General features: G+C 44.0%; 1 protein-coding gene across 1 annotated transcript in view; it reads right to left on the bottom strand.

The window, feature by feature from the left end:
- The window catches only part of LOC307076959 (cholecystokinin receptor-like), a gene marked incomplete at its 3' end in the record, with an annotated part of 52,410 nt that overhangs the window by 2,909 nt on the left and 22,166 nt on the right, over positions 1-27,335 (bottom strand). Inside the window, exons 2-4 of the mRNA XM_079738191.1 lie at positions 26,896-27,144; positions 9,991-10,252; positions 8,997-9,072 (exon numbers count right to left, since the gene is read on the bottom strand). Of these exons, the coding sequence (XP_079594317.1) occupies positions 8,997-9,072; positions 9,991-10,252; positions 26,896-27,142 (585 nt within the window). The 5' untranslated portion in view covers positions 27,143-27,144. The remainder of the gene's footprint in view (positions 1-8,996; positions 9,073-9,990; positions 10,253-26,895; positions 27,145-27,335) is intronic.

Raw genomic sequence — 27,335 nt, 5'->3', positions numbered from 1 at the left:
ACGTTTTTTTTTATGGACAGACAATGAGGTGGAGTTGCTATTGAGGCTCACCCCGGATTATAAAACTATATATAAAATATCCAGCAAGTGTTTGCGGTAGCCCTGAAGAAAAAGACTTTCCGCACAAGATTGAGGAAATAACAAAAACAGGCTTAACAACAAAACTTGAAGGCAATTGGAAGCAAATATAGACAGGCGGTGGATTCCGGGAGGAAAAGTGGTCATGGAAGAGTTGTCCTGCTATATTTTGATCACTGCCAGAATATATGGGGAGGATCTCCGGCAACAACCACACTGAGTTCTGGTATGGAAACAAGCGACATGTTGGATCCTGACGACACCATAGTAAGTTAAAACTCTGACTTTTGTAGCGTGATATTGCTTTTGAGCCAACAGTTCTACAAGCAAAATTGATTAGTTAACAGTAATAATAAGCAACAACAGATTGTGATTTGTTTGATTTAATTAATGATTTATTTGGCTCCGCCAAAAAAATTGATCCGCAACTGGACTGGGACTGAACTTTTGCCAAGCAACACATAACACAATAGCTTGCTAGTTTGTATAGGTCTACGCAACCTGGTCTCACAGGAATCCGTGAAATGACCACGGACGGTTGACTCAAAATCCGTGGTGGCCTCACGGAATCACTTAAATTGTCCGTGATATGCCCACAGAATTTGCTCTAATGCAAGTTAATTACACTCATATTCCGTGACACACGCAGATCGAGTCAACCTGGTCTCACAGGGATCCGTGAAAAGACCATATATATATGAACGGAATTCATATTGACGGTATACAAAATAAATAAATATATAAATATGTATGTGTATTGATATATATATATATATATATATATATATATATATATATATATATATATATATATCATATATTTTGAGCTAAGCATTCGTGCTCGGCTCGGTCGTTGAGACGGGGATCTGTGTGTGTGCCACGGAATATGTGTGTCATATTCTTTTAGTGATCTCTGTGATAACTACTTAGTGGTAGGCCTACAGAAGCTTAACTATTGATATATATATATATATATATATATATATATATATATATATATATATATATATATATATAAATATATATTAGTGCTGTCAAGCGATTAAAATATTTAATCGCGATTAATTGCATTAATGTCATAGTTAACTCGCGATTAATCGCACATTTTTTTCTATTCAAAATATCTCTTGATTTTGTGCTGCTAGCCTTTTAGTGAGATCAGAGAGTGTTGAGAAGGCCAATAATAAAATATATTTGGTAAGATGGATCTAAGAAGAGAGACCCGCAGTGAATTCAAACCCCACACACAAGCACACACACACACACACACACACACACACACACACACACACACACACACACACACACACACACACACACAAGGTGGCGGAGTGGTAATCGGGAGAGTCGGGAGAATTCCCGGTGGGCCGTTAACGTTTCGGGGCTGTCGGGCTGATTACTGCGGGATAACAATATTGTGTTGATAAAAGTTTGTTGCAGCGCTGTCCGGCAGCCTGAGCTGTGCGCCCTTAACCTGACTCAACAGCCGCAACACTCACAAACTGTCAACGTCGCAACCAAGTAGATTTTTTCTCTAGAGGGGAGTAACTGAGCGGCCACTCCCGAAGTGGTACAGCCCAGGTGGGCCTTGAACTGCGATTGGTCAGAAAGACGTAACAGCTAATGACAACATTGAACTCTCGTGCAGGGCCCAGTTTCCCGAAAGCATCGTTAGCCTAAGTGGATCGTGAAGTGCGTTGTACGAGCATCGTACAGTTTTCACACCGTTTCCCGAAAGCATCGTTGATAACGAACGTCGTGAAAATGCTTGTAGCTAACGAGGACTCCAGGGGTACTCGTAGGATGCTATGAGCATCGTTAGCCTACTATAGCCTCAGTAGCGTCACCAGCGGACATTCCGTGTATTGGATGTGATTGAGTGAGAGGTTGCAGGCACACAGCTCAGGCTGCCGGACAGCACTGCAACAAACTTTTATCATTGCATATTTCAACGCTGCTACGTTGCATTTTTAATGTCTCAAAATATTCTAGACTAGAGAGTGCGCGCCAATCAATGAAACCTTTTGCGGAATCAGATAAAGTCTTTGCTGCGCAAAGCATGTTTCAGAAATCAGCACCTAATTGTCACACAAGCTATTTTAAATTTTTGTAATATGGAAGGGGGGAAAATGCCGTGAAAAAATGTATGCACAGTGCATTCAGGATTAGGACAGATACAAATGTCGGCCTAGGCCTAATCAATTGTGTTTTAATATCTTTAGCATTGAAATTATTGCAGTCTATTCTTTTCATCGGCTACTCTGCTGTTGGCCTTGATGGGGAAATATTTTAACGCTTTTCAACCCTATTTTCCTGCGACATTCCTACGTCTCCCTCAGTACGGAGCCCATTTCAGCACCGTGTCAGTTGACAGTTACAATCCTACGAACGTTGTGAGTGCAGTGAACGTGCGTTCATGTTAAGGGGAGTTTCGGGAAACGCTCCAAAGAAATTCATGATGGTTCGCAAGATCCATCGTGAGAATGATCGTACGAGCGAAGATCCATCGTTATCGGGAAACGAGGCCCAGGCTCGAACAGAATGACACACAGACACACAAACACACACTTTAACACTTTTAAGGAGTTTTTTACCCGCTCCGTATCCTTGCTTGCCCCAACAAGTTCAGGCGGCATACTTGTTGTTTTGTTTCCGGTGTTTCTATATCCGGTATGGTGTTGTAGTTTTTCTAACACGACTAGTTGTTGCTAGACAGCAGGTGAAAAAACTAAGTTTGCCAAGCCAAAAGAGCTTTAATCGTGCGATAAAAAAATGAACGCCGTTAAAATGGGTTTGCGTGAACTCCGTTAATAACACGTTAAACTAACAGCACTAATATATATATATGGTCATTTCACGGATCCCTTTGAGACCAGGTTGACTCGGTCGTCGAAAGGGGGATCTGAAGGGGATCACAATTTAAGTGATTCCGTGAGGCCACCACAGATTTTGAGTTAAGCATTCGTGCTCGGCTCGGTCGTTGAGACGGGGATCTGTGTGTGTGCCACGGAATATGTGTGTCATATTCTTTTAGTGATCTCTGTGATAACTACTTAGTGGTAGGCCTACAGAAGCTTAACTATTGATCTGTCCTAGGTAAACAGTAATTCCCCTGCTGAGAGCCGAGAGGACCCTCAGGAGGAGGGGTTCTGGTCGGCGAGACAGGCTTGCAGCTTATCTATCGACCCACAGAATTGAGAAGCTGAAACGAAAACCTCCCTTTGACAAGCAAGCCAACACAATTGCAAGAGAGGAATTGCGACTCAAAAGGCAGGTGCTTGTGGAGGAAATCGAGAAGGAGTTTTCTGGCAACCTGTCAAGGTAAACAGGAAGTGTGGAGAGAATCACCAATTCCATTGCAGAGGGCTTTGCCATGGTGCGCCAGTCGATGTTCCAGCAGCCTCCATCTCATTATCCCCTCAACCACCAGTCGAACAGCCAGCCCTATGGACCTCCCCCCCCCCCCACACACACACACACACACCAAACCAAACTCCCAGCCCATCCACCTCCACACAACAGTCCTCTTAACAGTGCCAATACTACGAAGAGTGACAGCACAGGTGCATGAATGGTATAAGTTAATAAATAAGCTTTGTATGAATCAGTTCCTGTGATGTGTTGGGAATGCACCCTATATAGCTAATAATATAAGTTAATATTGTTTAATACCTTTGGAGATGTTAATAGTATTCATGAATGTTGTTGAATACATTTGATCAAATTACATTGTCTGTCTTTCTGATTTGCTTGCATTTAGGATCAGGGTTAATGTGGCACACATCTATTAATGCCAGCATCACCTTAAATAAAATAGTAGCCAAACGTCTAATAATACACAGGCCTATCCAACAGTTTCAAACTTCTCCATTTAATTCTATATGAAGGTGACACCAGGTTATTAAACATCAAATATTTTTTTCCAGTTAAACCGATTAAGTCATTAAAATGCTATAGTAAATTATTATTAACGGCTACACATTCAATCAGGACTGTGAAAAGAAATATTAAAAATACTTTTATTGAGATACAAGTAGGCATAAGCCTCAACAACTTCTCAGTTGGCCTGGGTAAAAAAAGAAGGCTCATATAGACAACTTCAAGGATCCAGATATCTGGTCAGTACATGCCTGATGTGTCTTCCCTTTGACTCGTTGCACTCTGTGCGGAAACTTGTTGTGCTGAGTTGAAGGCTGAAAGTCACCCTCGTAGCAAACAGTCACATCAGCAGTTTTTTTTGCGTGACTACTACAAAACATGCAATAATGACTAGTGGTAAATCATTATGTTTCAAGTCCATTGCTCTCCGGAGTGCACCAAAACGGACCTTCAAGCGCCCAAAGGGGCATTCAATGACCACCCGAGGTGTCTGTCCGCCGCTTGTGTATTCCTTCATAAGGTAGGGCATTAGGGGATATACTGGATCCCCTAACATAAACACAGGGACTGGGCTTTCTGCCTCCACGATTACTTTGGCACATGGAGGAATCGTGCCATCTCCTAGGTACTTATTTATTTTGGAGTTTGCAAATACAAGGGCATTGTGGACACTGCCGGGCCATTTTACAACAACATTTATGGAGTTGTATTTGTAATTGCAAACAGCTTCGACGTTTAGGAATACCTGTTCTTTCTATTAAGGAAGTCCACTGAATTTGATGAAGGCTGTTTGATTTCGATGTGTATGCCATCAATAGCTCCTATACACTGAGGCATGGGCGTCAGTTTGAAATGTGCTGGGGACAGAGACACATTCGTAAGTGCATTTTCAGAAGTGCTGGGTACAATGAGGATGCACTCTTTTTTCTCTCTTTAGTGCCGGTAATGAAAGGTTCTGAAAGACGGCATACCCATGCAGCTAATTACTAAGGAATAAAATGTATGCAAAATCTGTCTGGAACGTTTTATAAAGGAAACGTTTCCAACAAGTATCGGACATATGACCCACTGTGTTCTGCTCCATGTATCCAATGTTGACAACGTGACATGACATGGCTAAGCTAACAACATAAACAAGAGAAGCTAGGAAAGAAAATTAACTGCGTTTTTAAGTTCAGACGGGCCAAACGTGTGGCTACACACAGCACTACTAAGTCTAACTACTAAGTCGTCAAGATTGAAAAAGAAAGGAAGGAAGGAATGAGTTTAACATTGGGGGGGACACATATCGGAAACCTGACAGATCCGTTAATGGTTTGAACAGAAATATGTCATAAATTAACTACACTGAAAAAATTCACAAATATATTTTATTCTACTAAAAAGATACATTTGTAAATGTAAAGGAAAACACATTTTGAATGGCAGTAATGAACTGATAAATATCAAATCAATTCTTTAATTGCACACTCAATCACCCAGTTTTTTAGAATAAGAAGCGGTGACAAGACGCTGTGTTGCGCTTTCAAAATAAAATAAAATATTTTTTCTCCCCCTGGTATAATTTTTAGGTGGGACAAATATGCCTGTCTCCAATATTGGAGGGGACACGTCCCCTCTGTCCTTCCCGGTTCCTACGCCCTTGGTTGCACAGCTGAACGCTGTATCACATCATGAGCTGGCTGTTCTCAATTCACAACACACATTCCATCAAAACTAGCCTACATCAGGCATTCTGACAAAAACTCATGCACTCCCCCCCACAATTATTCCAGAATTCAAGCAAAGAAAGAAGGACCAAAAGTCACTTTGTGTCAACAAGAGACTGACTCCACCGACTATCAATTGCAAGTTAAAACAGCCGACTACTTGAGTGCAAAAAACACAAAAGACCTTGCCACAGCACCAGCAAATCTTCAGCAATAAATATTGCGTCTTAGCAGATGCATCCCGTGGTGTAGCCTACCACATCCATTTAGTTCAACAGGTTATCGTTCTGATACTGTCCATGGTACTAGCAACCTGCTCTGGTGCTTTTTACCTATGTATTCAAAAATGACTTGATTGTCTGATGCTTCCTCATTGCATCCCAGCCAAAGAGTATTGGTATTATTAGTATTGGCTACTTGCCAAAACGAAAAAATAACTTCACACAGTGTGTCTTTTTCCAATGTATTTGTTATCATTCGTAGCGTTGATCAGCAGAGAAACAGTTTGCCAAAGTCGTTGACGTCGCTTAGCAATAATACGCTGGGGTTGATAAGTTACCGGACTGCGGAGTGATACAGATGACGTGAATCAGAGGCAAAAAAAACACTTTCCTTGACAGCGGTCAAATATGCTAGACATGAGCAATCCACGGCATTGAGAAGAGCCGTGTAATAAACAAAAATAAATTGAACGTTGGGAAGGCCCAAGACAACTGAACGTTGGGAAGGCCCATGCAAGTGAATGGAGCAGTCTACAGCATTGAGAAGAGCCGTGTAATAATCCATAATATAATTCAACTCAAGTTTTTTTTTTTTTTTACAAAAGTGGGTACAAAATTAATCTTGACGAAAACTTGTGGGGACGCGTCCCCAGCGGAATCAACACCTATGCACTGAGGTATACCATAGGCTCCATAGAGATTCCAGACAGGGCCGCTACTGCAGGCTCAGTGAGTGGCAGAGTGATGTAATCGGGACTCAGATTGGCAATGGCTTTACAAACATCTCTGACTATTTTAGACACAGTTTGACGAGCCAAGCCAAAAGAGTTGACCGTTTTTTCGTAGTCTACCTTCATCGCTCAGGTAGTAGAGAGTACAAGCAAACTTTTTTACAACATCCACCGGATCTCTCATCCGAGTAGTCTGGCCTTCTATTTGGGGGTGCAAAATGTCACACAGCTTGTATAGGCTGCCTCTCGAATGCCTGAAGTTCTCTCTCCAATCCTCTGGCAACACTGTTTGGGTAACAAAATTGTCCCACCAGCCAGCAGTTCGGCCCGGTCTTATCCAGAAACGCAGCTCCAAGTACAGTTTGAACTGCCGTCTTTGCGTTTTTTTCCCATCGCTTAAGCGCAGCAAGTACAGCGCTCGCCTTCGGTGTTGTAGCAACGAATATGTTTGAGACAATATGTCGAGTTGTAACTGGAGATACATGGTACATTGTACAGAGAAATAATCATTTCCATTTCACCTGCCATTTTTTGATCATCTCGGTCTCGAGCGCAAGCTTGTGGCAGCGTCATGGCATTGTCATGGCAACCGAACATCATTGTTTCTGAAAGCCTCCGTCTACCCTGACCACACTACAATGCAAACCCAGCGTTTGCACATTCATCCACCTCAGCGATCATTTTTGAAAAGCATTGTTTTCAGTGTCGGAATTTGCCATTTTAATGTGGACGGAAGGGCTAAACAGATAAATATTCATGCGTTTGTAGATTTACCCGGGTTAGTGTGGACAGGGCCTGAGAGAGACTTCAGACGATAATGCAGAGTGGTGTGCTGACCGCTGATTGATCAACGAGCAACAGGTGTGGAGCTACCCTCAGCCCCAGAGTCCAATCAGAGTGACTCTGACCAGGTGTGGAGCCTCCCCAAGCCCCAGAGTCCTAGTGTTCTGTTCTTAACTGTTTACAAAAAGCATCTGGGTGAGAGATAGTTGGAGAACAGCCTTTTATATCATAAACTGTGTATTGTAGTTGATGTATACAGGTCATCCCGATCTAAGATTCCTTTGTTATGTTGCGTTATGTTTATGGGATTGGTTCTCAAACTCTGGTTTGAGTGCCACTGGTGGTACGCATGCGCCATTTAGTGGTACGCAGAGGAATCTTCGGAAAAAAAAGAAAGTTATATCATTTATTTAAAAACATAATATCAAAACACTAGAACGAATTGAAACACGTTAACCATCATTAAATTGGGGTTGAAAATAAGTTATTTAAGGAATAGAAGTGCATCCTGAATGAATATTTGTAAGTATCATTGTTGTATGTACTAACCTGTTTTTTATTGTATTTTATCTTTATTATTTAAGAACTACTATATAGTACTATTGTATTTATAACTGTTTGTGATTATAATTGTTAAATGTACTAACCTGTTTTAATTGTATTATATGGTTATTTTATCCTTATTATTTAAGAACTACTTTGGTGTCTTTTTATATTTTATTTTATTGGCATTTTATCTTCATTTTCACGTCCAAATAGACTTCAATGCTGTAGACTAAAAAATGCAGCTTCGTAAAAAACGATAGAATTAAATTTATCTTTCGGAGTCAGACTACAAATATGAATTTCATTTCACGCTCATTCTGATGTGGGCTTGACCCAGTTTTCCAATGTGTTGCCAAAAACCTGATATTTAATTCCTTTACTTTGTTTAGGTCTGTGAATAAAAACAGAATAAAAATGAGTTTTATCTGCACTTTGCTCAGACATCGTAGCCTTGACTTGAGTCATCAACACGTGATTTCCGATATATATATATATATATTTTTCCAATATTTTTGATTCACCGCTTGTTCGGACCCCTGCCCTAACACCGACTCTCTCTCTCTCTCTCTCTCTCTCTCTCTCTCTCTCTCTCTCTCTCTCTTTCTCTCTCTCTCTCAGATTTCTTTGGTTCCCCGTTTGTTTGGACATAGTGATAGATAACCGAGGAGTAATTGGGAGGTTCCCCGCTGCTCCAACCATCTTCATAACTCCTCTGGCTTCTCCTGCCCAGCAGGGGGCCCAGTGCAGAAGCATAAGACAACCCCCCCCCCCACTACCAATTATACTGATATAATTGGATAGGATGTGTCTTCACTTCCCACCATCCCTCGCTCTCGCTCTCCTTTGTCCAACTCTTTGCCTCCCTTTGCCTCTCTCTCTTTGCCTCTCTCTCTCTCTCTCTCTCTCTCTCTCTCTCTCTCTCTCTCTCTCTCTCTCTATCTCTCTCACAGTGGCACTCACACCCCCCCCCTTGACGCCGCCAAAAATCGAGCAACCGAGCGGGCAAAGGGGTCAAACCATCACACATCCTCACCCATACCAAACCACACCTGCACAACATCATCATCATCATCATCATCATCATCCTCATCATCTGTTCTGTTTCCACAGAGAGCCTCTGACTGGCTGGCCAAGGCACCGAACTGAAAACATCTGTCCCAGCCCGGCCAAGCCAAGTACCGCCCGGTTACTAGCCTGGCTAACGGCAGACCTCATCTCAATCTACATTGAGAAGAGGTCTGGGAACAACACATACATTTTCTCGTATTTGAGGCGTGGTTTACGATTGCCCGGAGCCGTTGATTGGGCCCTACAAATGTCTATCATATCATATCATATCAATTATACTAGATGACGTATGTTGAGCGACAGAAATTCAATGAGGAAGAAGACGATGGGTGTGTCGCACAGACGTCGTCATCGTCTTGCCGTCCCACCCCGTTCTGTGATTGGTTCCCTATCTCAGGCGAAAATTGGATCCATGGAATTCAGGCTGCCTAGCAGCGCGAAATGAAATCGCGCGCAAGCCAGCATGGGTATAGCCAGGCTACCCGGTTACAGCATGAGATGTTTAATTCATAGGGATTCACTGATTGGCTTGTTCGCCTCGTTTGGATAAAAATGGAAGGGAAGGGAAACAGTGAAATTAAGGCAATGGATTCAGATGCTGCAGCACTAGTTTATGAATCGGTATTCAAATACTCACTTGTCTGTGTCGTTTGATTAGATGCCAGCCTTAGCTAGCATTAGGCTAATGCTAGCTAAGGCTGAGCTAACGCTAGGTAATGTCAGGCTAATGCTAGTTAGTGCTTTGCAAACAGTAGGCTAATGCTAGTTAGTGCTTTAATAACAGTAGGCTAACGCAAGGGGTTAACTAACGTTAGGCTAACACTAGCTAGCACCAAGCCAACGCTAGCTGGTGTTAAGCCAAAGTCAGGCTAACGCTAGTGCTCAGCGACCAGTAGGCTCACACTCATCCCAACAAACGTTAGGCAAACACTAGCTAGGCTAGCGCTAAGCTAACACCAATCCCACCCCACTTACCAGGTCTGCTCGGCTTCCCCGCTGGGCCAGTGCAGTCTGCACATGTGTCCTACCGAGCCGTCTGTCTTGGGGAAAGCGCGCAGCCCGCTGAACACCGGGTAGGGCAGCATGAGGGCCAGAGACAGCGCCCAGGTGGCCGCGATGACCCGGTAGGCGTGCGAGCGTGTCTGCCACGCCCGCGACTGGAGGGGGTTACAGATAGCGCTGTAGCGCTCGATGGCAATGGCCACCAGGCTAAAGGTGGAGATGGAGACTGAGATACCTGGAAGGTGGAGAAGGGAACAGAAACAGGCTTAGGTTACAGTCTTAAGATACAGATACAGGCTGAAGGTGGAGATGGAGACCGAGATACCTGGAGGGTGGAGAAGGGGACAGGAACAGGCTTAGGTTAGAGATACTGGCTTAAGTTACTGATACAGGCTTAGGTTACAGGCTTAAGTAACAGGCTTAAGTTACAGATACTGGCTTGAGTTACAGAAAAAAAGTGAAGGGGTTATGACGGGTACAGATACAGGCTTAAGTTAGAGATGAAGGCTTAAGTTAAAAAGAAACAGTGAAGGGGTTAAGAAGGGTACAGATACAGGCTTAAGTTAGAGATAAAGGCTTGGGTTACTGATACAGGCTTAAGTTACAGACACAGTGAAGGGGAGGAGAAGGAAGGGGTATAATGACATGAGATACAGGGTACAGATACAGGCTTAAGTGACAGATACAGACTTGAGGTGCAGACACAGATTCAGATCCAGAAAAACAAAGCAAAAGCCTTACAGTGTATAAAAAGTGAATAAAAGAGTATAATTTTCAGTGTATTCTGGGAATACAATGGATTTTTATGCAAAGCGTTTCTAGTTTTGAGTTTAAATTGGGCCCACTTACACATCATTCAAGCCTTTGTGCAACCTGCACAAAGTGCAGTTAGTTCATTATCATGTCTGACAGTATTCAAAGCCATTCATAAATCTACGACTCTCTCGTTTTATGTCAGAGCAGAGCTGAAGTCCTCACAGAAATCTAAATGGCTGGGATTCTTTGCCAGTCAATCTTTTATATTCAGATACAGACTGGGGTTACAGATACAGACTTAAAGTACATAAAAACAATGAAGGGGTGAATGTGAAAAGAGATGCCAGACAATTCTTCCTATTCAGTCTTTCTCTTCAGACTTAGCAGTGATCAGACCATTGCTGGTTTGCTCCTTTGTACCTGCTAAAGCTACGCGCTACACCAACTGCTAGCTAACCCTGTAACAACACGAGCGGCAGTAGCTCAGGAGGTAGAGGCGGGCTGACTGGTAACCTGAAGGTTGCTAGTTGGATCCCCGGGTCCTCCTAGCTGAGTGTCAAGGTGTCCCTGAGCGTGACGCTTCACCCTGAATGCTCCTGAAGAGCTGGCTGTCACCCTGAGGGGTCGACGCTGCATCAGTGTGTGAATGGGTGAATGATATGTTGTAAGTCGCTTTGCATAAAAGCTTCTGCAAAATCCCCTCAATGTAAGTATGGTTAAACCCAGGCACAACACCTGTGGGGACGACATTGAGATAAGTCAGGAGACTTCTCCGTCTCAGACTCCAGGAGGAAGAAGTGTTGGTGATTCAGGGCCGGATGTCAGACAAATGTGTTTAAATGTGCAGGAGGAAATGTGCGAAAAAAAACAGAAATCTTATGAAAGCAAACTTTGACACCAATCTGAGAGTTCGACTTAGTGGCTTAGTGTATGTCTTTAGGGACTTTGTCAAAGAAGATGCCAAATCATTTCCCTCTGAAAAGTAACCTTTTCAAGTAGAACACTGTACAATTTGACAATGAACACACACCTCAAAATAGATACTCTACTTGCTTGAGAGAGAGAGAGAGCGTTAGACAGGCAGAGAGATAGATAGATAGATAGATAGACAGACAGACAGACAGACAGACAGACAGACAGACAGACAGACAGACAGACAGACAGACAGACACAGAGAGAGAGAGATATACCGACAGACAGTAGATATTTAGAGAGACAGTGAGCCACAGACAGACAGACAGACAGACAGACAGACAGACAGACAGACTGACAGACAGTAGCACTGAACACACAGTCGTCTGTACACCCCCTCACCCTTACTCCCTTGCCCCCCTGTGGGGGAGGGGGGGGAGTCGGAGCTGGGAGGGAGGGAGGGAGGGAGGGAGAGAGAGAGAGAGAGGGAGGGAGGGAGGGAGGGAGGGAGGGAGGGAGGGAGGGAGAGGGAGGGAGGGAGGGAGGGAGGGAGGGAGAGAGAGAGAGAGAGAGGGAGGGAGGGAGGGAGGGAGGGAGAGAGAGAGAGAGAGGGAGGGAGGGAGGGAGGGAGGGAGAGAGAGAGAGAGAGGGAGGGAGGGAGGGAGAGACAAAGAGAGACGGAGGGAGGGAGGGAGGGAGGGAGGGAGAGAGAGAGAGAGAGAGAGAGGGAGGGAGGGAGGGAGGGAGGGAGGGAGGGAGGGAAAAAGAGAGAGGGAGGGAGGGAGGGAGAAAGAGAGAGAGAGAAGATGAGAGGAGGGAGAAATAGAGAGAGAGAGAGAGAGAGATAAGGAGGGAGAAAGAGAGAGAGAGGGACGTTGTCATTTTTGTGGGCCTACAAACTAATTAAAACATACTTATGAATATTATATTCAACTTCTGCCAGATAGGAAGGGGCTAGTATCCACCGCTGGCGATGTTTGGTCGATGTATGACGAGGTCTCTCTCGCCCATGCCAGACGGATAACTTAATAAGACGTAGCTGAGAGTGAACTGGGGTAGAGCTAGCATGGAGGAGCCCAGGGAGAAGAGAGAGAGAGAGAGAGAGAGAGAGAGAACAGAGGGAGAGAGAGAGAGAGCGAGTGAGAGAGCGAACAAGAGCGAGTGAGAATACATTGACGAAGACGATGAAGGTTGAAGGGGCTTTAGTTTGTCTCTCTCTCGTCTAATCCTAATAAGCCCTTGAAGAGAACACCTGGAACACATCAAAGTCAGGGAGGAGGAGGAAGCCCATTTAAGGCCTGTGAATCCCCACTTCCTCCTACCCTGTTTGCGTACCGCATTAGCATTTAGCATTTGCGGCGTGGCTATCAAAGTGTGTTGCATCAAAGCCGTGATAGTCGCGTGAAAATCGTTTTATTACAGATATATCAAAGCGCATACAACGTTAAAAAGAGAATTGAGCTGGATTTGGATAAAAGATACACCAGAGGACTTTTGAGTTTGAAGTAGGTATGAGAGAGAGAGAGAGAGAGAGAGAGAGAGGGAGAGAGAGAGATAGGGGGATAGATCGATAAAGAGTGAGAGAGAGAGAGAGAGAGAGAGAAAGAGAGAGAGAGAGAGAAAAACAGAGAGACAGGGGGCGAGAGAGAAACAGACAGATGGGGGTGAGAGAGAGAGGGGGAAAGAGAGAGAGGAGCAGTGGAGAATGGAGAAACAGAAGGGAGAGATAAGGAGAGAGTGAGAAGATAATTATTGTGGTGTAATTCCGTCTTAGTGAGGGAAACCTGTTTCTTTCTGCTCACCACACACACAAACACACACACAAGCAGACAATCCATACATAAACCCCTTTAAAGAGAGAGAGAGAGAGAGAGAGAGAGAGAGAGCAAGAGAGATTGTCGATTTAACCGTTGATCCAAACACTTCCCCACCGGCTGCACTTAGCATCAGGGTGCTACGCTATGCTAACAGTTCCCACCCCTTTTGGGTGGGAACTGGGGGGCGGGGGAGGGGATGCAGCAGAACATCTTCAACACAAAAGTTGGCCATGAATAAAATAAAGTAAGTATTCTGGGGGTAGGGGGGTTGGTTAAAAATGCAGGAGCCTCTTAGGTTGGGACAATCTTTTATTAATCCGCTGCCAACAGAGACAGAGCAACGCGGTTCATTTCAGCAGAGTTGAAGAGAGAGAGAGAGAGAGAGAGAGAGAGAGAGAGAGAGAGAGAGAGAGAGAGAGAGAGAGAGAGAGAGAAGGGAGGGAGTGAGAGGGAGAGAGAGAGGGGGAGAGAGGGAGAGAGAGGGAAAGGGGTAGATGGGGGAGAGCGAGAGCGAGGGGGGGAGAGAGAGACAGAGAAAGAAATTGATCTGAGACTATTGAAGAAATCGACCTCTTCCTCCTTAATTGGCGTTCTTAATTGGCATTGCAAAACTGCTCTTAGGCCACAATTCAACTGATAATAGGATACAAGGGATTCAACTCTAACTCATCCTGCCCTTTCATTAAGGCAGAGTTGATCCCTAGACTCTGCATAGCCTGCCCCCTTATCCCCCCAAACACCCCTCTTACACACTTATTGTACGTTCGTACATCCTGACACTTAATGTACACACTTATTGTATGTTGTACGTTGTGTATGTACTGTATGTTAAGCATTGCGTAGTGTCTTATCCTTGCTATCTTTGTTGTATATGGGGAATGGGTTAAAGAGAGAGAGTGAGAGAGAGAAAGAGAGAGAGAGAGAGAGAGAGAATAACAGTCATCTCAGAGAACACCAGAGCCAAAAAACATGAAATTGCACACAAGGCAATCTATGTTCTCAGAAGAGAATTCTCTTCTTTTTATTTTAAGGTGCAGCCTGCGGCTGATTTCAATCCCCTCACTTCCTGCGAGCTGAGCTGGGAGCGCCAGTCAAGAGGGACTACGAAGCGAGGAGGGAGAGGGAGAGGGAGGGGGGGGAGAGAGAGAGAGAGAGAGAGAGAGAGAGAGAGAGAGAGAGAGAGAGAGAGAAAGAAAGACTGACGGAACAGGCAACACACAGCAGGATGATAAACTTTGAAGTATAAATGTGACAGTAGCTCAGGAGGTAAAACGGGTCGGTTGGTAGCAGGACCGAGACGCCTCACCCTGACTGCTCCTGACCAGCTGGCTGTCACCCTGAGGGGTCGACTCCACCGACGGTGTGTGAATGGGTGAATGAACCGTTTTAAGTCGCTTTGGATAAAATCATCAAAATCCCCTATATTTAAATCTGTTTACAGCCAGCTGGTCAGGAGCAGTCAGGGTGAGGCGTCTCGCTCAGGGACACCTCGACACTCAGCTAGGAGGAGCCAGGGATTCAACTAGCAACCTTCCGTCGGGGGCAGTTACGGTGAGTTGCCTTGCTCAGGGACACCTCGACACTCGATGAACGATTGCAGGTGGAAATAATGGATTATGAATCCATTATTTTTGGTGCGGGAGAGACATACTCAGACATATGCATTTCAATTTGATTCAATCAATAATTTGATTGATCTCGTTTTTCGATGGGCTATATTAGGCTTGAAAACCCATTACTTTGAATTATTAAAAATAATATTCAAGACTCGTGGTTTCTTTTTTAATGATCGTAGGGTTTAATAAACTGTAAGACTCAGAACACCCCCGTATGAAAACCTTGAACTAGCCCGACTTATCGGAGTCTGCTAGTCTAGCTTATTTATTAATTGACTGGCGGCTCCACGATATGAGTATGTTTACTATTTAATGCACTCCATGTCAACATAATCCAAAGTTGTTATGATGTTTTTATTTTTTATTCGGTGTGAAATGTCCTGAGTGTGTAAATCAAACCGCAGAATCGAAGCCTTAGCAAAGTTGTATTTTTATTTTATGGACTTCCTGTTGACCGATCGTTAGTTTACCTAAGTCACTACTACCTCAAACATTCCCTCGGTTTTTATTTTTCAATACTATTCATGTTAAGCTTTTTGTGGAGAGAGAGAGAGAGAGAGAGATAGATAGATAGATAGATAGATAGATAGATAGATAGATAGATAGATAGATAGATAGATAGATAGATAGATAGATAGATAGGAGGGAGGGAGAGATAGAGAGACGGGGAGAGAGACACATAGAGAGAGAGGGAGTGAGAGGGAGAGAGAGAGAGATACAGAGGGAAACAGTTAAAGAGGGAGTAAAGGAGAGAGAGGGGGGAGGGGGAAATGGGAGCTTCCCATTCAGCCGTCCACCGATTGGCCCAGTTGAACATCACTGGAGCTGTGACTAACTTTGACCTTGGCCTTCGTATAAGTCTGGCTCCCTGCTGAGAGGTTTCTGTTTGTCTCTCTTTGTCTCTCCCTCTCTCTTCAATATAATTCAATACCCTCCTGAACCTGGACGGTGAATCTGTCAGGCAGAGTGGAGAGTAACAACACAGTAGTGGGATGAAACACAGATGAAGAGTGAAAAGAATAAAACGACTGGATACGCACTCTGAGTAGTAGGAATATACACAAAAAGAGCTCTCTCTCTCTCTCTCTCTCTGGTACCCCCCCCCCCCCGCCTTCCGAGACCTCCACTGGCTCCCTGTAATAGCTCGCATCAGATTCAAGATGATGGTTCTGGCATACAAGGCAGTCGATGAAACTGCCCCTGCCTACCTCCAAGCATTAGTAAAGCCACACACCCCAGCTCGATCCCTCCGCTCAACTACCTCAGCTGGACGTCTGGTACCGCCATCGCTAAGAGCAAGCAAAGGTCGATCAGCGAAGTCACAACTTTTTTCTGTTTTGGGACCTCAGTGGTGGAACGAGCTCCCTACCGATGTCAGGATCGCAGAGTCGCTCACCAGCTTCCGCAAAAGACTCAAAACTCACCTGTTCAGAGTTCACCTCGACTCTGCATAGAAACCAATGCACAGCCACCATTGAATGTTGTACGTCCTGGCATTTGTACATTGCACTTATTCAAGGTACTTAATTGTGTAGCAGCTACAGTAGCTGGTATCATGCTTTACACGGGGAATGGGTTAGCCTAGCGATTGTAATACTTGCACTTGGTTCTATGAACATCTTTACTGTACCGACAGCGATATACTGTTTCACTTCTTATGACAAATGTAGTTATTGTAACAAATGCACTTATTGTAAGTCGCTTTGGATAAAAGCGTCTGCTAAATGCCCTAAATGTAAATGTAAATGTACGCATGCGTGAGTGAATGTGAGGGAGAGCGGCTGAGCGTTTGGCGTGGTGAGTGAGTGATTTTTCCAACTTTATTATTGTCTATTTGTTTGTCTTGTATGTTTGTTTTGTTTATCTATAACCTCTCTAGTTTGGTTGGTTAATTTGTGTTTGTCAACGTTGTTTGGATTGTTCGTGTAACTTTGTTAACGTTAACGTCATTACCGGCCTGGCAGGGCATAATGTCCGCAGGTACGAGTTCGGAGGCAGGTGGGGAGAAGCTTTCATAACTCCGTTAAGTTTGCCTCGCGAATGAATAGTGCGGTGGTCATTTTTCTAGATAGTGTGGATAAGGTTAATAGTGTTGTGGAGAGTGGAGTAGTGATTCGTGATTTATTTACTCAAGTTCTGCCGCCTGCAAGCCCAGCAAGAAGGGTGATGATTTCGAACGTTCCTCCGTGCGTAAGCAACGAGGCGTTGGGGAGAGAAGTCGGCCGGTACGGACACCTGGTGTCTCCCATAAAATTGGTAGGACATGGGGGAAAATCCCCCCGTGTAAAGCATGCTTTTACCTATAGAAGATATGTTCTCATGGTCGTAAAAAATAATGAAGTCGATCTAAATCTTCGTCTTGAAATTCAAGGTAGAAAATTTTGATTACACCGTTTTTGCCACTTCAGACAATTTGAAGTGTTTCAAGTGCGGACAGTAGGGGCATTTTGCCCGTTTTTGCGCATCATTGAGCGGTGGTTAGGGGGTTCCCCCGGCGTCTGCCGCTGACGGGGTCCCTTCGGTGGCTGCCGCTGCTGCTGCCTCTGCCATAGCGTCCCCGGGGGGAGGCGCCTGCCGCGGTCGCGGTGTTCCCGGTTGCTTCGGTGCCACTGGTGGCTCGTGCGTCTGCGGTCCCCCCGATTTCCGCCGTTCCACTGGCGGCCACGAAGGCCCCCGCGGCCCCCACGGTGGTCGCCACGATTGTTCCCCCAGTGGCTGTGGTGAAATGGTTTTGTTGGGCCATTGGTTGTACCGACGCCCGACGTCCTTGTCGTGCAGAAGGTGTGTGTAGTTGGATATGAGGGGCCACAGGAGCTGCAGGAAAGCTCTGACCTTGGGCAACATGTTAGCTCACATTCTTTAATGGAAGAAGAAGAGGTGGAGGTGCTGGAAGAGGATTCCTTGAAAGTGTCGTGTAAAAGAAAGAAATTGGGTGCCAAAAAGAACAATTCCAAAGTAAAAAGAATAATAAGCTCTTCTTCCGAGGAGTCTGATACAGAATTGATGAATGATTCTCAATCCCAAGGACAAGAAGATAGGCCTGCTGATTATTCTTTTGAAAGCATCAAAAGGTTCTTAGACAAAACAATAGGGCACAGAATACAAGTGGGAAAGGACTTCCCAGTCTGAATGCTTTTATTGAGTCCGTAAAACATATTGGCTTCAAAAAGAACACTGGGGAATCTTCTGAGAGTGTTTCTTCTGATCAGGAAATGTTTTGCCTTAAAACATTGATTGTAAAGCGAAATTTGAGATTGCTTCCAATGATGAGACTTTTTAAGCAGTTTTCTCTTTTTTATTGTATAAGTGTGTTTCTTTCAATGCAGCCCTTCCCTTTTAAAACCATGCGTGATTTTAAAATTGGCACTTTGAATCTGAATGGTGCCAGGGACTGTTTTAAAAGAGCTTCTCTCTATCAATTATTTAAAGATAAGAGACTTGACATTTTATTCATACAGGAAACACATAGCGCACTTGATAACGAGAGAGATTGGAAAAAAGAATGGAGTGGAGATGTCTTTTTAAGTCTTTTAATAGTGGGGGAGTGGGCATTTTGTTTTCCAATAATTGTAAAGCAGTTTCATCCAATGAGGAGGTGGTAGTGGAAGGACGACTTTTAAAAGTTAAAACACAGTATGAAGACGTGAAAATGTTTTTTATTAATATTTATGACCAGTTATTGTTTTTAGACACACTTGGCGAAGTAATAAGCCAATGTGATAGTGATGAGTATTTATTTTTAGGAGGTGATTTTAACTGTACTGAAGATTCTTGGTTAGACAGTGTGGACGTGTGGAGAAGTTTCCATGGTATTCAGAAACAGTACACCTGGACTCACACAAAAGACAATGTTTTATCACTAGCTAGGCTAGATAGGTTTTATTGTTTTAAGCACCACCTCAATATTTTTAGAAGCAGTTTAATTATTCCTGTTGTCAGTGTTGTGCCTGAACGCGTTCATTGAACGATAGTTCATGAACTCGTTCATATTTTGAGTGAACGTGAACTGAACGTACTGTATTACTGCCTGATGAACATTACTGTGAACTCGTTTATTCTGGTGTCTGTGAACGGCACGCTCACTTGGTTTAACTTTGTTCAATAGGGGGGTTATTTGTTTATCAACACGGCGGATGCGCGCGCAGATCGCCGTGTTGTTTGACCGGTTGCCATGGTAATCTCTGTGTGGTTAATTTGCGGTTGCGGTGCCAGCTTACTGTTACATTAAACTGTAATCAGAAAACGCGGTTATATGCTATAGACCCTATAGTATCTGTCGTATAAAGGCTGGGACAAATTTCAAATTATAAATATGTACACTTTATTTTGAAAGTATAGACCGGCGCGATTCCCATTGAAACAAATGGCGCGGTGATTATTCTTCAAAACGAGAGCTGTTAAATTGTGGAAAATGAATTAAACTGTAATCAGACAACACGGTTATATTCTATAGACCCTAGGGTATCTGTGGTATAAAGGCTGAGACGAATTTCGAATTATAAATATGTACAAACCATAACGTTAGCTCTCTGGCTCATAGCTCAGCGGACTAGAATATCTCATAGAATCATTGCTTGTTGGCCGGAAACGGAAAGGGGGGCTGTTCACGTTTGGTTGTAGTCTTTTCGCTCGGTTCTCCGTCTTATCAGTAGGGCTAGAACTGAGCGAAAAGACTACAACCAAACGTGAACACCCCCCCCCCCTTTCCATTTCCGGCCAACGAGCAATGAGTCTTCCAACAGAAATCAATGGGATTTACAAAATGCGCTAAAAGTGCAATAAAACACGATAGAAACTGTATTTCGCTACGATACTTGATTGAACCACTCTATTTCAACCTAGACAAACCAAAAAGGGGGCTCAATGTTCAAAATACTGGAAAAAACGAATAGCTCACAGCAACACATTGAAAAAAAGATCTATGAACTACTTAATTTTTTGGATCTGTGAACTTGGTTCAAAATTTTGAATTATGAACGTTTAACTGAACTAGTTAATTTTAAAATTTGTGAACTGAACTTTGAACTAGTTCACGTAGAAAGTGAACTTTCCCAACACTGCCTGTTGGTTTTACTGACCATTGTATGGTACACTGCTCAGTTTTAATCAATAAGGTTTTAAAATGTTTAAAAAAAAATTGGGTTGAGTACAGGAAGAGTAAGGGGGATTATACCTCCTTACAACAGTGGTGGGATGTGGGCAAGTTCTGGATCAGACAACTATGTCAACAGTATACTCTCAATGTTAGCAGGGACAGAGCCAGGTCAATGAGAGAACTGGAGATTGAGGTAGTGGATCTGCAGTCTCTTGCAGAGTCCACAGGAGATCGAGGCCATATTGAGGCACTCACAGCAAAAAAGACAGCTTTGAGCAGTCTGCTGGGCGTCAAAGCACAGGGGGCGCTGGTCAGGTCCCGTTTTATGGATGCAATGCACATGGACGCCCCATCACATTATTTCTTCAGCCTTAAGCGCCGGAATGGTCAGAGGAAGATCTTCCATTCTTCGCGCACTGACACTGGAGCAACTGTGTCTGGTCCTGATGGAATATGCAGGTATACAGCAGGTTTTTATAAGGAGCTGTACAAAAAAATGACAGAGAAATTTCTGACTGAGACCTGCCTTTTTTTGAGGGTCTCCCTCAGGTCCAGCCCAACAAAGCCCTTGAGGAAGTCCTAACTGCCGAGGAGCTGCAGGCTGCAATTTTGGGACTGAAAAGTGGCAAGGCTCCTGGCATTGAGGGTCGGTCTGTCTTTCTGGTAAGTCATTGGTGGAGACATCAGTGATGTCCTCAGAGGCAGTCTGGCTTCAGGGTGTTTACCTTTGAGCTGCAGGAGGGCACGTCACGCTGCTTCCTAAGAAGGGTGATTTGCAGCAGCTTAAAAACTGGAGGCCAGTCTCTCTGCTGTGTACAGACTACAAGTTGTTGTTCAAGGCATTGGCCAAAGGCTGGAGAAGGTGATGGCGGAGGTGATAAACATTGACCAGTCCTATTGTGTGCCTGGCAGGCTGATCACTGACAATGTCATGTTAATTCTGGATTTTTCGGAAGTCTCTTGTTCTTTGGGATCGGAGACTGGTCTTATTTCCATAGATCAGGAAAAGGCTTTTGACCGGGTTGAACATCAATACCTGTGGCACACGCTGCAGTTTTTTGGTTTTAGCCCTGGTTTTATAGCCATGATCCAGGTTCTGTACCGTAACATTGAGAGTATGTTGAAGATCAACGGTGGTTTGAGTGGCCCTTTTCAAGTACAGAGAGGTGTGAGGCAGGGATGCAGTCTGTCGGGGATGCTGTACTCCCTGGCCATAGAACCCCTACTCCATAACATAAGGAAGAAATTGTCAGGTGTAGTTTTCCCAGGGGGCAGTGGTTGTTTTAAGATTTCTGCTTACGCTGATGATGTTGTGGTTTTTATCAAGAGCCAAAGAGATGTTTCTATCATGGAGGATATTATAAACATCTTCAGCGTAGTTTCGTCCATAAGGGTCAACTGGGCTAAGATTGAGGCATTGGCAGTCGGCGAAGGTGTAGCCACAGGTGTAAAGTTGCAAGGTGGGCTAGTGAGGAAAAGGGGTGTGATAAAGTATTTGGGTGTGTTTGTTGGAAGCAAGGATTATATGAAAATAAATTGGGAAAACGCATTGGAAATAGTTGAGGGAAGGGTCAGGAAGTGGAGATGGATCTTTCCTAAAATGGCATATAAAGGCCGGGTGCTGGTTTTAAATAATCTGGTATCATCCATGTTGTGGGACCGGCTTATGTGTGTGTCGACTCCCCACCTGATCTACTGCCCAAGGTGCAGGCTATTTTGGTGAATGCGTTTTGGGATAAACTCCATTGGCTACCCCAGAGCCTCCTGTACCTCCAGAAGGAAGAGGGCGGACATGGACTAATGCATCTGGCCAGCAGAAGAGCCACTTTCCGGCTGGAGTTCATCAGAAGATTTCTAACAGGGGCCAAGGACTTGGTGTGGAAACCCCTGGCATGTTCCATTTTAAGACGTTTTGTTGAATATGGATTGGATACATCACTGTTTTTACCAAATTTGAGCCCTTGTGTTTTTAACAACATTCCTGACTTTTACTGATTTTAACGTGTGGACTCTTTTTAAGAAGGAAAGGGTTGTTTGCCCCGCCTCGTTGTACTGGCTGCTCAATGAACCAATGGTTTTGGGGGGATGCTTTTCAAGGCATGCCACTTTCGGACCAACATTCCAAGGAATGTTTTGCAAATCAAAGGTCCCAACTTTGGGGCAGGTGGTGGAGCTGCCCGGGCCAGACCTGAAGGATGCTACAGCCTTGGCTGGACGAATGGGGGTGAGATCAATGCGGCTCGTCCAACAAGCATTGGACCATTGGAGACAACAACTGACTGGAAACGAGTGTGTTCTTTTAAGGATGTTTTACAATGGTTTTAGAGTTCCTGACGGTGACGATCCTTTCCCTAACCTTGATATTGTCCCTGATTTTAAAGACTGCACTGGCACGTTTTTAAACACAAAAAAATTGGTTTTAGTGATTTAAAAGGTAAAGTTGCGTATTCCCTCTGTGTAAGACAAATATGAATGGTCGAACAGACAGTCCCTGGAGGGCTAATTTTGCTGTGAAGGAGGATGTGAGGCCTGAGTGGAGGGCACTGTACAAACCACCATTGGTCAAGAAGATTGCTGATTTACAATGGAGATTTTTACATGGAATAGTAGCTGTTAACTCTTTTATCTCACTTTTAAATCCCAGTGTTTCTAATGTTTGTCCTTTTTGTCCGCAGAGGGAAACCAATTTTTCACTGTTTTTTAGAATGCCCCAGACCTTTCACTCTGTTCCTCTTTTTAGAGAAGCTTTTCATGTCTTTTGGGGAATCTTTCACAAAACTTTTTTATTTTTGGTTTTAAATATAGGAAAAACTGCAGTCACAAGTGTGAACTTTTAAATTTTATAATTGGGCAATCAAAAATGGTTATTTATATAAGCCGCAAGAGACAGGTTGAGTGCAACCTGGTTGTTGATTTAAAGGTGTATTTGGCCAGAAGTTTGAGGTCAAGGATCTTAATAGACTACAGATTCTACAGGGAAATAAAAAAACTAGAGACTTTCAGCAGAAGGCGTGTGTGATCACATCTGTGCGAGGTGGAAGACGGAGAACTTGTGTTCCAGGAAGGGTTGGCCTGAAGGAGTGATTATTACGTGTGTTTCTTTGTTTGTACGTTTGTTTTTGTTTCTTTGTTTTCATTTGTTTTGTACGTTTTGTTTTTAAATTTGTTTTAAGTGATGCGAAATTGATAAAGTGAAAATGAAAAGGTTTTAAAAATCAAAATCTCTCTCTCTCTCTCCTGGTCTCCCTCTTTCACTGGCTCTCACTCTCTCTCTCCTTGTCTCTCATTTCCTCTCTCTCTCTCTCTCTCTCTCTCTCTCTCTCTCTCTCGTTCAATCCCCGGCTCCTCCTAGCTGAGTGTCGAGGTGCTTGGCACTTGGTTCTATGAACATCCGTACTGTACCGACAGAGATATATTGTAAAATCAAAAATGTACAATCACCAGATAGAGGCCTTCTTCCTCTGAGTTACGGCCAACAACTCTGCATCTTTTAAATCTCTCTTTGAAACATTGTTAAAAAAAAACACAAGCGGCGTATCTTGATTGGACAGCCAACCCTTAAAAAACAAAAACTCACAATCGCAGCTCGGCACGGATTCAAATAGTCAAGGACGGGCGAGCGTGGAGCAGAGAGAGAGAGAGAGAAAGACAGACAGAGAGACAGAGAGGTGCCGGCAACTCTGACGATGGGATCGGTGAAGTTTACTGGAGCTGCCTGCTGCTGAGGAATGTGTATTCTGTGCATGAAGGAACACAGGGACCAAAGCTCCCAATTACATTCTCTCTCTCTCTCTCTCTCTCTCTCTCTCTCTCTCTCTCTCTCTCTCTCTCTCTGTGCATTGATCCCCCATGTGTGAACACAGGGTAGAGGAGACAGTGGTGGTACTGCGAGATGCTGATAAGGCTTAAAAAACCCTTTCAAATCCTTCAATGGGCTGGCTTCTCTCTGGTGCCGTGTTCCAATATTGATACTATCCGTACTTACTAGCCTTAGTTTGAGTACGTAAGGCGTTCCAATTCAGATCGGTGAAAATAAGTGAACTGAAAGGACACGGATGGTGTACTCAAAACGGTCAAATCTTACTTTTCATACTCAACGACAGCCATCTTAGTTACGTAGCGGAAGAGGGCGGAGCTAGGCTGAGTCAAAGTCGGCGCATTTTCCACATAGCCTGCATTAATAGAGTAATTTTCTAGTTTTTATAGCTTTAATAGCTTTTTATAGCTGCTAGGCGTAAAGAGTTCACCGTTCAAAGCGGGGTGTTTATTGCGGGGGAGGAGCCGCGTGGCAGTCGTGATCGTAATTTCCGGTAAGTGCACTACGGAGTATTCGATTTGGAACAATACTGACATCTGAAAATTAACGTACTTAGTGAGTGCGGATAGTATACTACGTTTAAGTGTACTCATGGAAGTATGGATATTGGAACACAGCATGGGTTTATTTTGTTGCTAGGCTGCTGCCCCATTCTATTTAGCCTCCTGTAACCTTAAAACAAAATGCTAAAATTTAGTTTCAAGGTTTGTCGAGTGTGACCTGCCTTCAAGAGTTATTATATTTGCAATATCGCAAGACATTTGGGGAGGCTCAAGGAGCAGTGTAATATTAAGTTTGAGCAACAAAGTGTAAAGACATTTCAGGAGGCTTAAGGAGGACAGTAATATTACATTTGAGCAACAAAATGTAGTCTTGTGGTGGACTCTGTAGACATAATTCACCATACTGTTTCATTGAAATTTTTTCGTTCTGTGTTATAGGGACACTGTCTCTTTAAGAATCACGTGACTTCTGTGTTGATATGCCAGTCGGTGCGATGTTTGAATTTAACATTTTTTATATGACAAAATGAACGACCTGCCGTTGCTTGTCGAGGTGAGAAATTCTCTTCCCTTATTTCATCGCAATTTCTGGAGTCTATAGACAGAACGTCTTACCTGGGCTAGTATGGCGCTGCGGTGTGTGCGTGTGTGTCGATGGCGGAGCAGTTATGTTTAAAGGGGACATATTATGAAAACAACACTTTTCCTGGGATTTGGGGGGTTGTTTTGGGTCTCTGGTGCCCCCACACGCATACAGAATTTGAAAAAGGTCTGTACATGATTTTCTGAGTGAGATATGCATTCCTGAAAGTACACCGCCTACAGTTACCAAACGAGCAACTCAGTTTCCGTGCCCCCTCCTACGTAGGAAGGGGGCACGGTAGAATATGACCTCCCACTTCCCCCACTCCCCTCCAATCAGAGCATAGCTACGATTTTGTGGAGCAGCGGACGAGCTGCTCCGGCGGAGCTGCAGGACTGCTGCTGAAGCTTCGGCGGCGGTCCGGAGGAGGAGACATGGAGGAGAACGGGATTGTACACCCGGAGCTGAGCTGCCGGACTGCCGCCGAAGCTTTGGTGGCAGTCCGGCCGCCGTCGAAGCCGTCAGGGGCAGATTTTTAAAAAAGCTTGTAAGGCTAATCAAACTCACACCTGGTGACATGTCATGGGACCTTTAAATATCAGAACAATAACCTTGAAATGCTTTGGACCGATCCAAGATCAACCAAAGACGTGCGCTTCAAAATAACATAAACTCAGCGTACCGAAGATTCCTGATCCCATAATTGCCTCGACATTTCTTTGAATCGCCCACCTAACCCCTACTTTGCACCGCGGTTGAGATGTTAACAGGTAGTGATTGCCCACAGGCACGCGGGCATTGATTGGTCTGTTTCCTGAGCTAGCACGTAATCTAGCATGGCGGCTATTATTCATTACTGAGACGACGATGGTGTTCAGGGTGAGGATCATCTCTGTGGGGTGAGGGTGAGGGTGAGGGAGAGAGAGGGAGGAGGGGGCGAGAGAGAGAGAGAGATACAGAGAGAGTGTTCAGAGAGAAGCTCTGTGGGGGGTGGGAGGTGGGGGTATTGGGGGGAGGGGGTCTCAAAAGGTCAGAGAGCTTATCACGGAAATGCGACCAATTATACAGTCGATTTATTTCATAATGTGTTAGTGTTTCATTAGTGTTCACCTTTTCAAACTCGTTTGACAACCACAGAGCGGTTTTATACAAACAATTCAATTAATTTAATGAATGAATTGAATGAATTCAATCTATTATCACTGCTACTTTTATTACTAGTACTACGATGTGCATTTGTCTTTTGGTTTGGTTTGTCCGAACATCTTATAACTCATTCTGAAAATGATTCATTTTCAAATGATCATATATATATATATATATATATATATATCAAACATAGATAAAAAAAAAAAGACTAAAGGTAAAAGTCCGCCCCCTGATGATGGTGATGATGTTGGGGATGAGTGTGAAGGGTATTAAGAAGAGCGCCATCATCAGGTCGCTGAACGCCAGTGTCAGCAGGAAGCAAATATTACCAAATTATTATTTTAGATTTTTAACAAAATTTTAACTGAAACCGAAGATTCAAAGTTTACCGAAATTGAAGTTTATATTTTTACCGAAATTGATTTTTCTGATTTTTACCAAAATCAAATTTCAGATTTTTACCGAAATCGATATTCCGATTATTACCGAAATTGATTTTCCGATTGTTACAGAAATACATGATTTGTATCAGTTTTTTTGGGAGTGCCGATAAATGCGTTCTCTAAGAGTCCGTAGAACAAAACTAATTTCAAATAACAAGGACAAAAATTGAAATTTCGGTAGCCTTACCCATGAAGTAGGTCACGATCTTACACATGGCAGCGCCGAAGATGAAGTCCTCCATGATGTTGGGAATGAGCGTGAAGGGCATACAGAAGAGCGCCATCATCAGGTCACTGAGTGCGAGCGACAGCAGGAAGCAGTTTGTCACCGTGCGCATGCGCTTGTTCATCGCCAAGACGACGATGATAAGGAGGTTGCCCGCAACGCTCAGGACGAAGATGAGCACGTACAGCAGGATACGGAATGAGTCCATTTCTGAAGAGAAGGAGGTAAGGGGGAGAGAGGGGAGAGGGAGGGGGAGGAGAGGGGTGAGGGAGAGGGAGAGAGGGAGAGAAGGGAAGTGGGAGGAAGAGGGAAAGAGAGAGAGGAAAATAGAGAGAGAGAGAGAGAGAGAGAGAGAGAGAGAGAGAGAGAGAAGTTTGGGAGAGGGGAGAGATGCAATGGAA

Source organism: Pollachius pollachius (assembly GCF_949987615.1).
Source record: "Pollachius pollachius genome assembly, chromosome: 6".
Lineage (NCBI taxonomy): Eukaryota > Metazoa > Chordata > Actinopteri > Gadiformes > Gadidae > Pollachius > Pollachius pollachius.
Note: the sequence above shows the minus strand (reverse complement) of the source record. Positions and strands in the feature narration are given on the sequence as shown.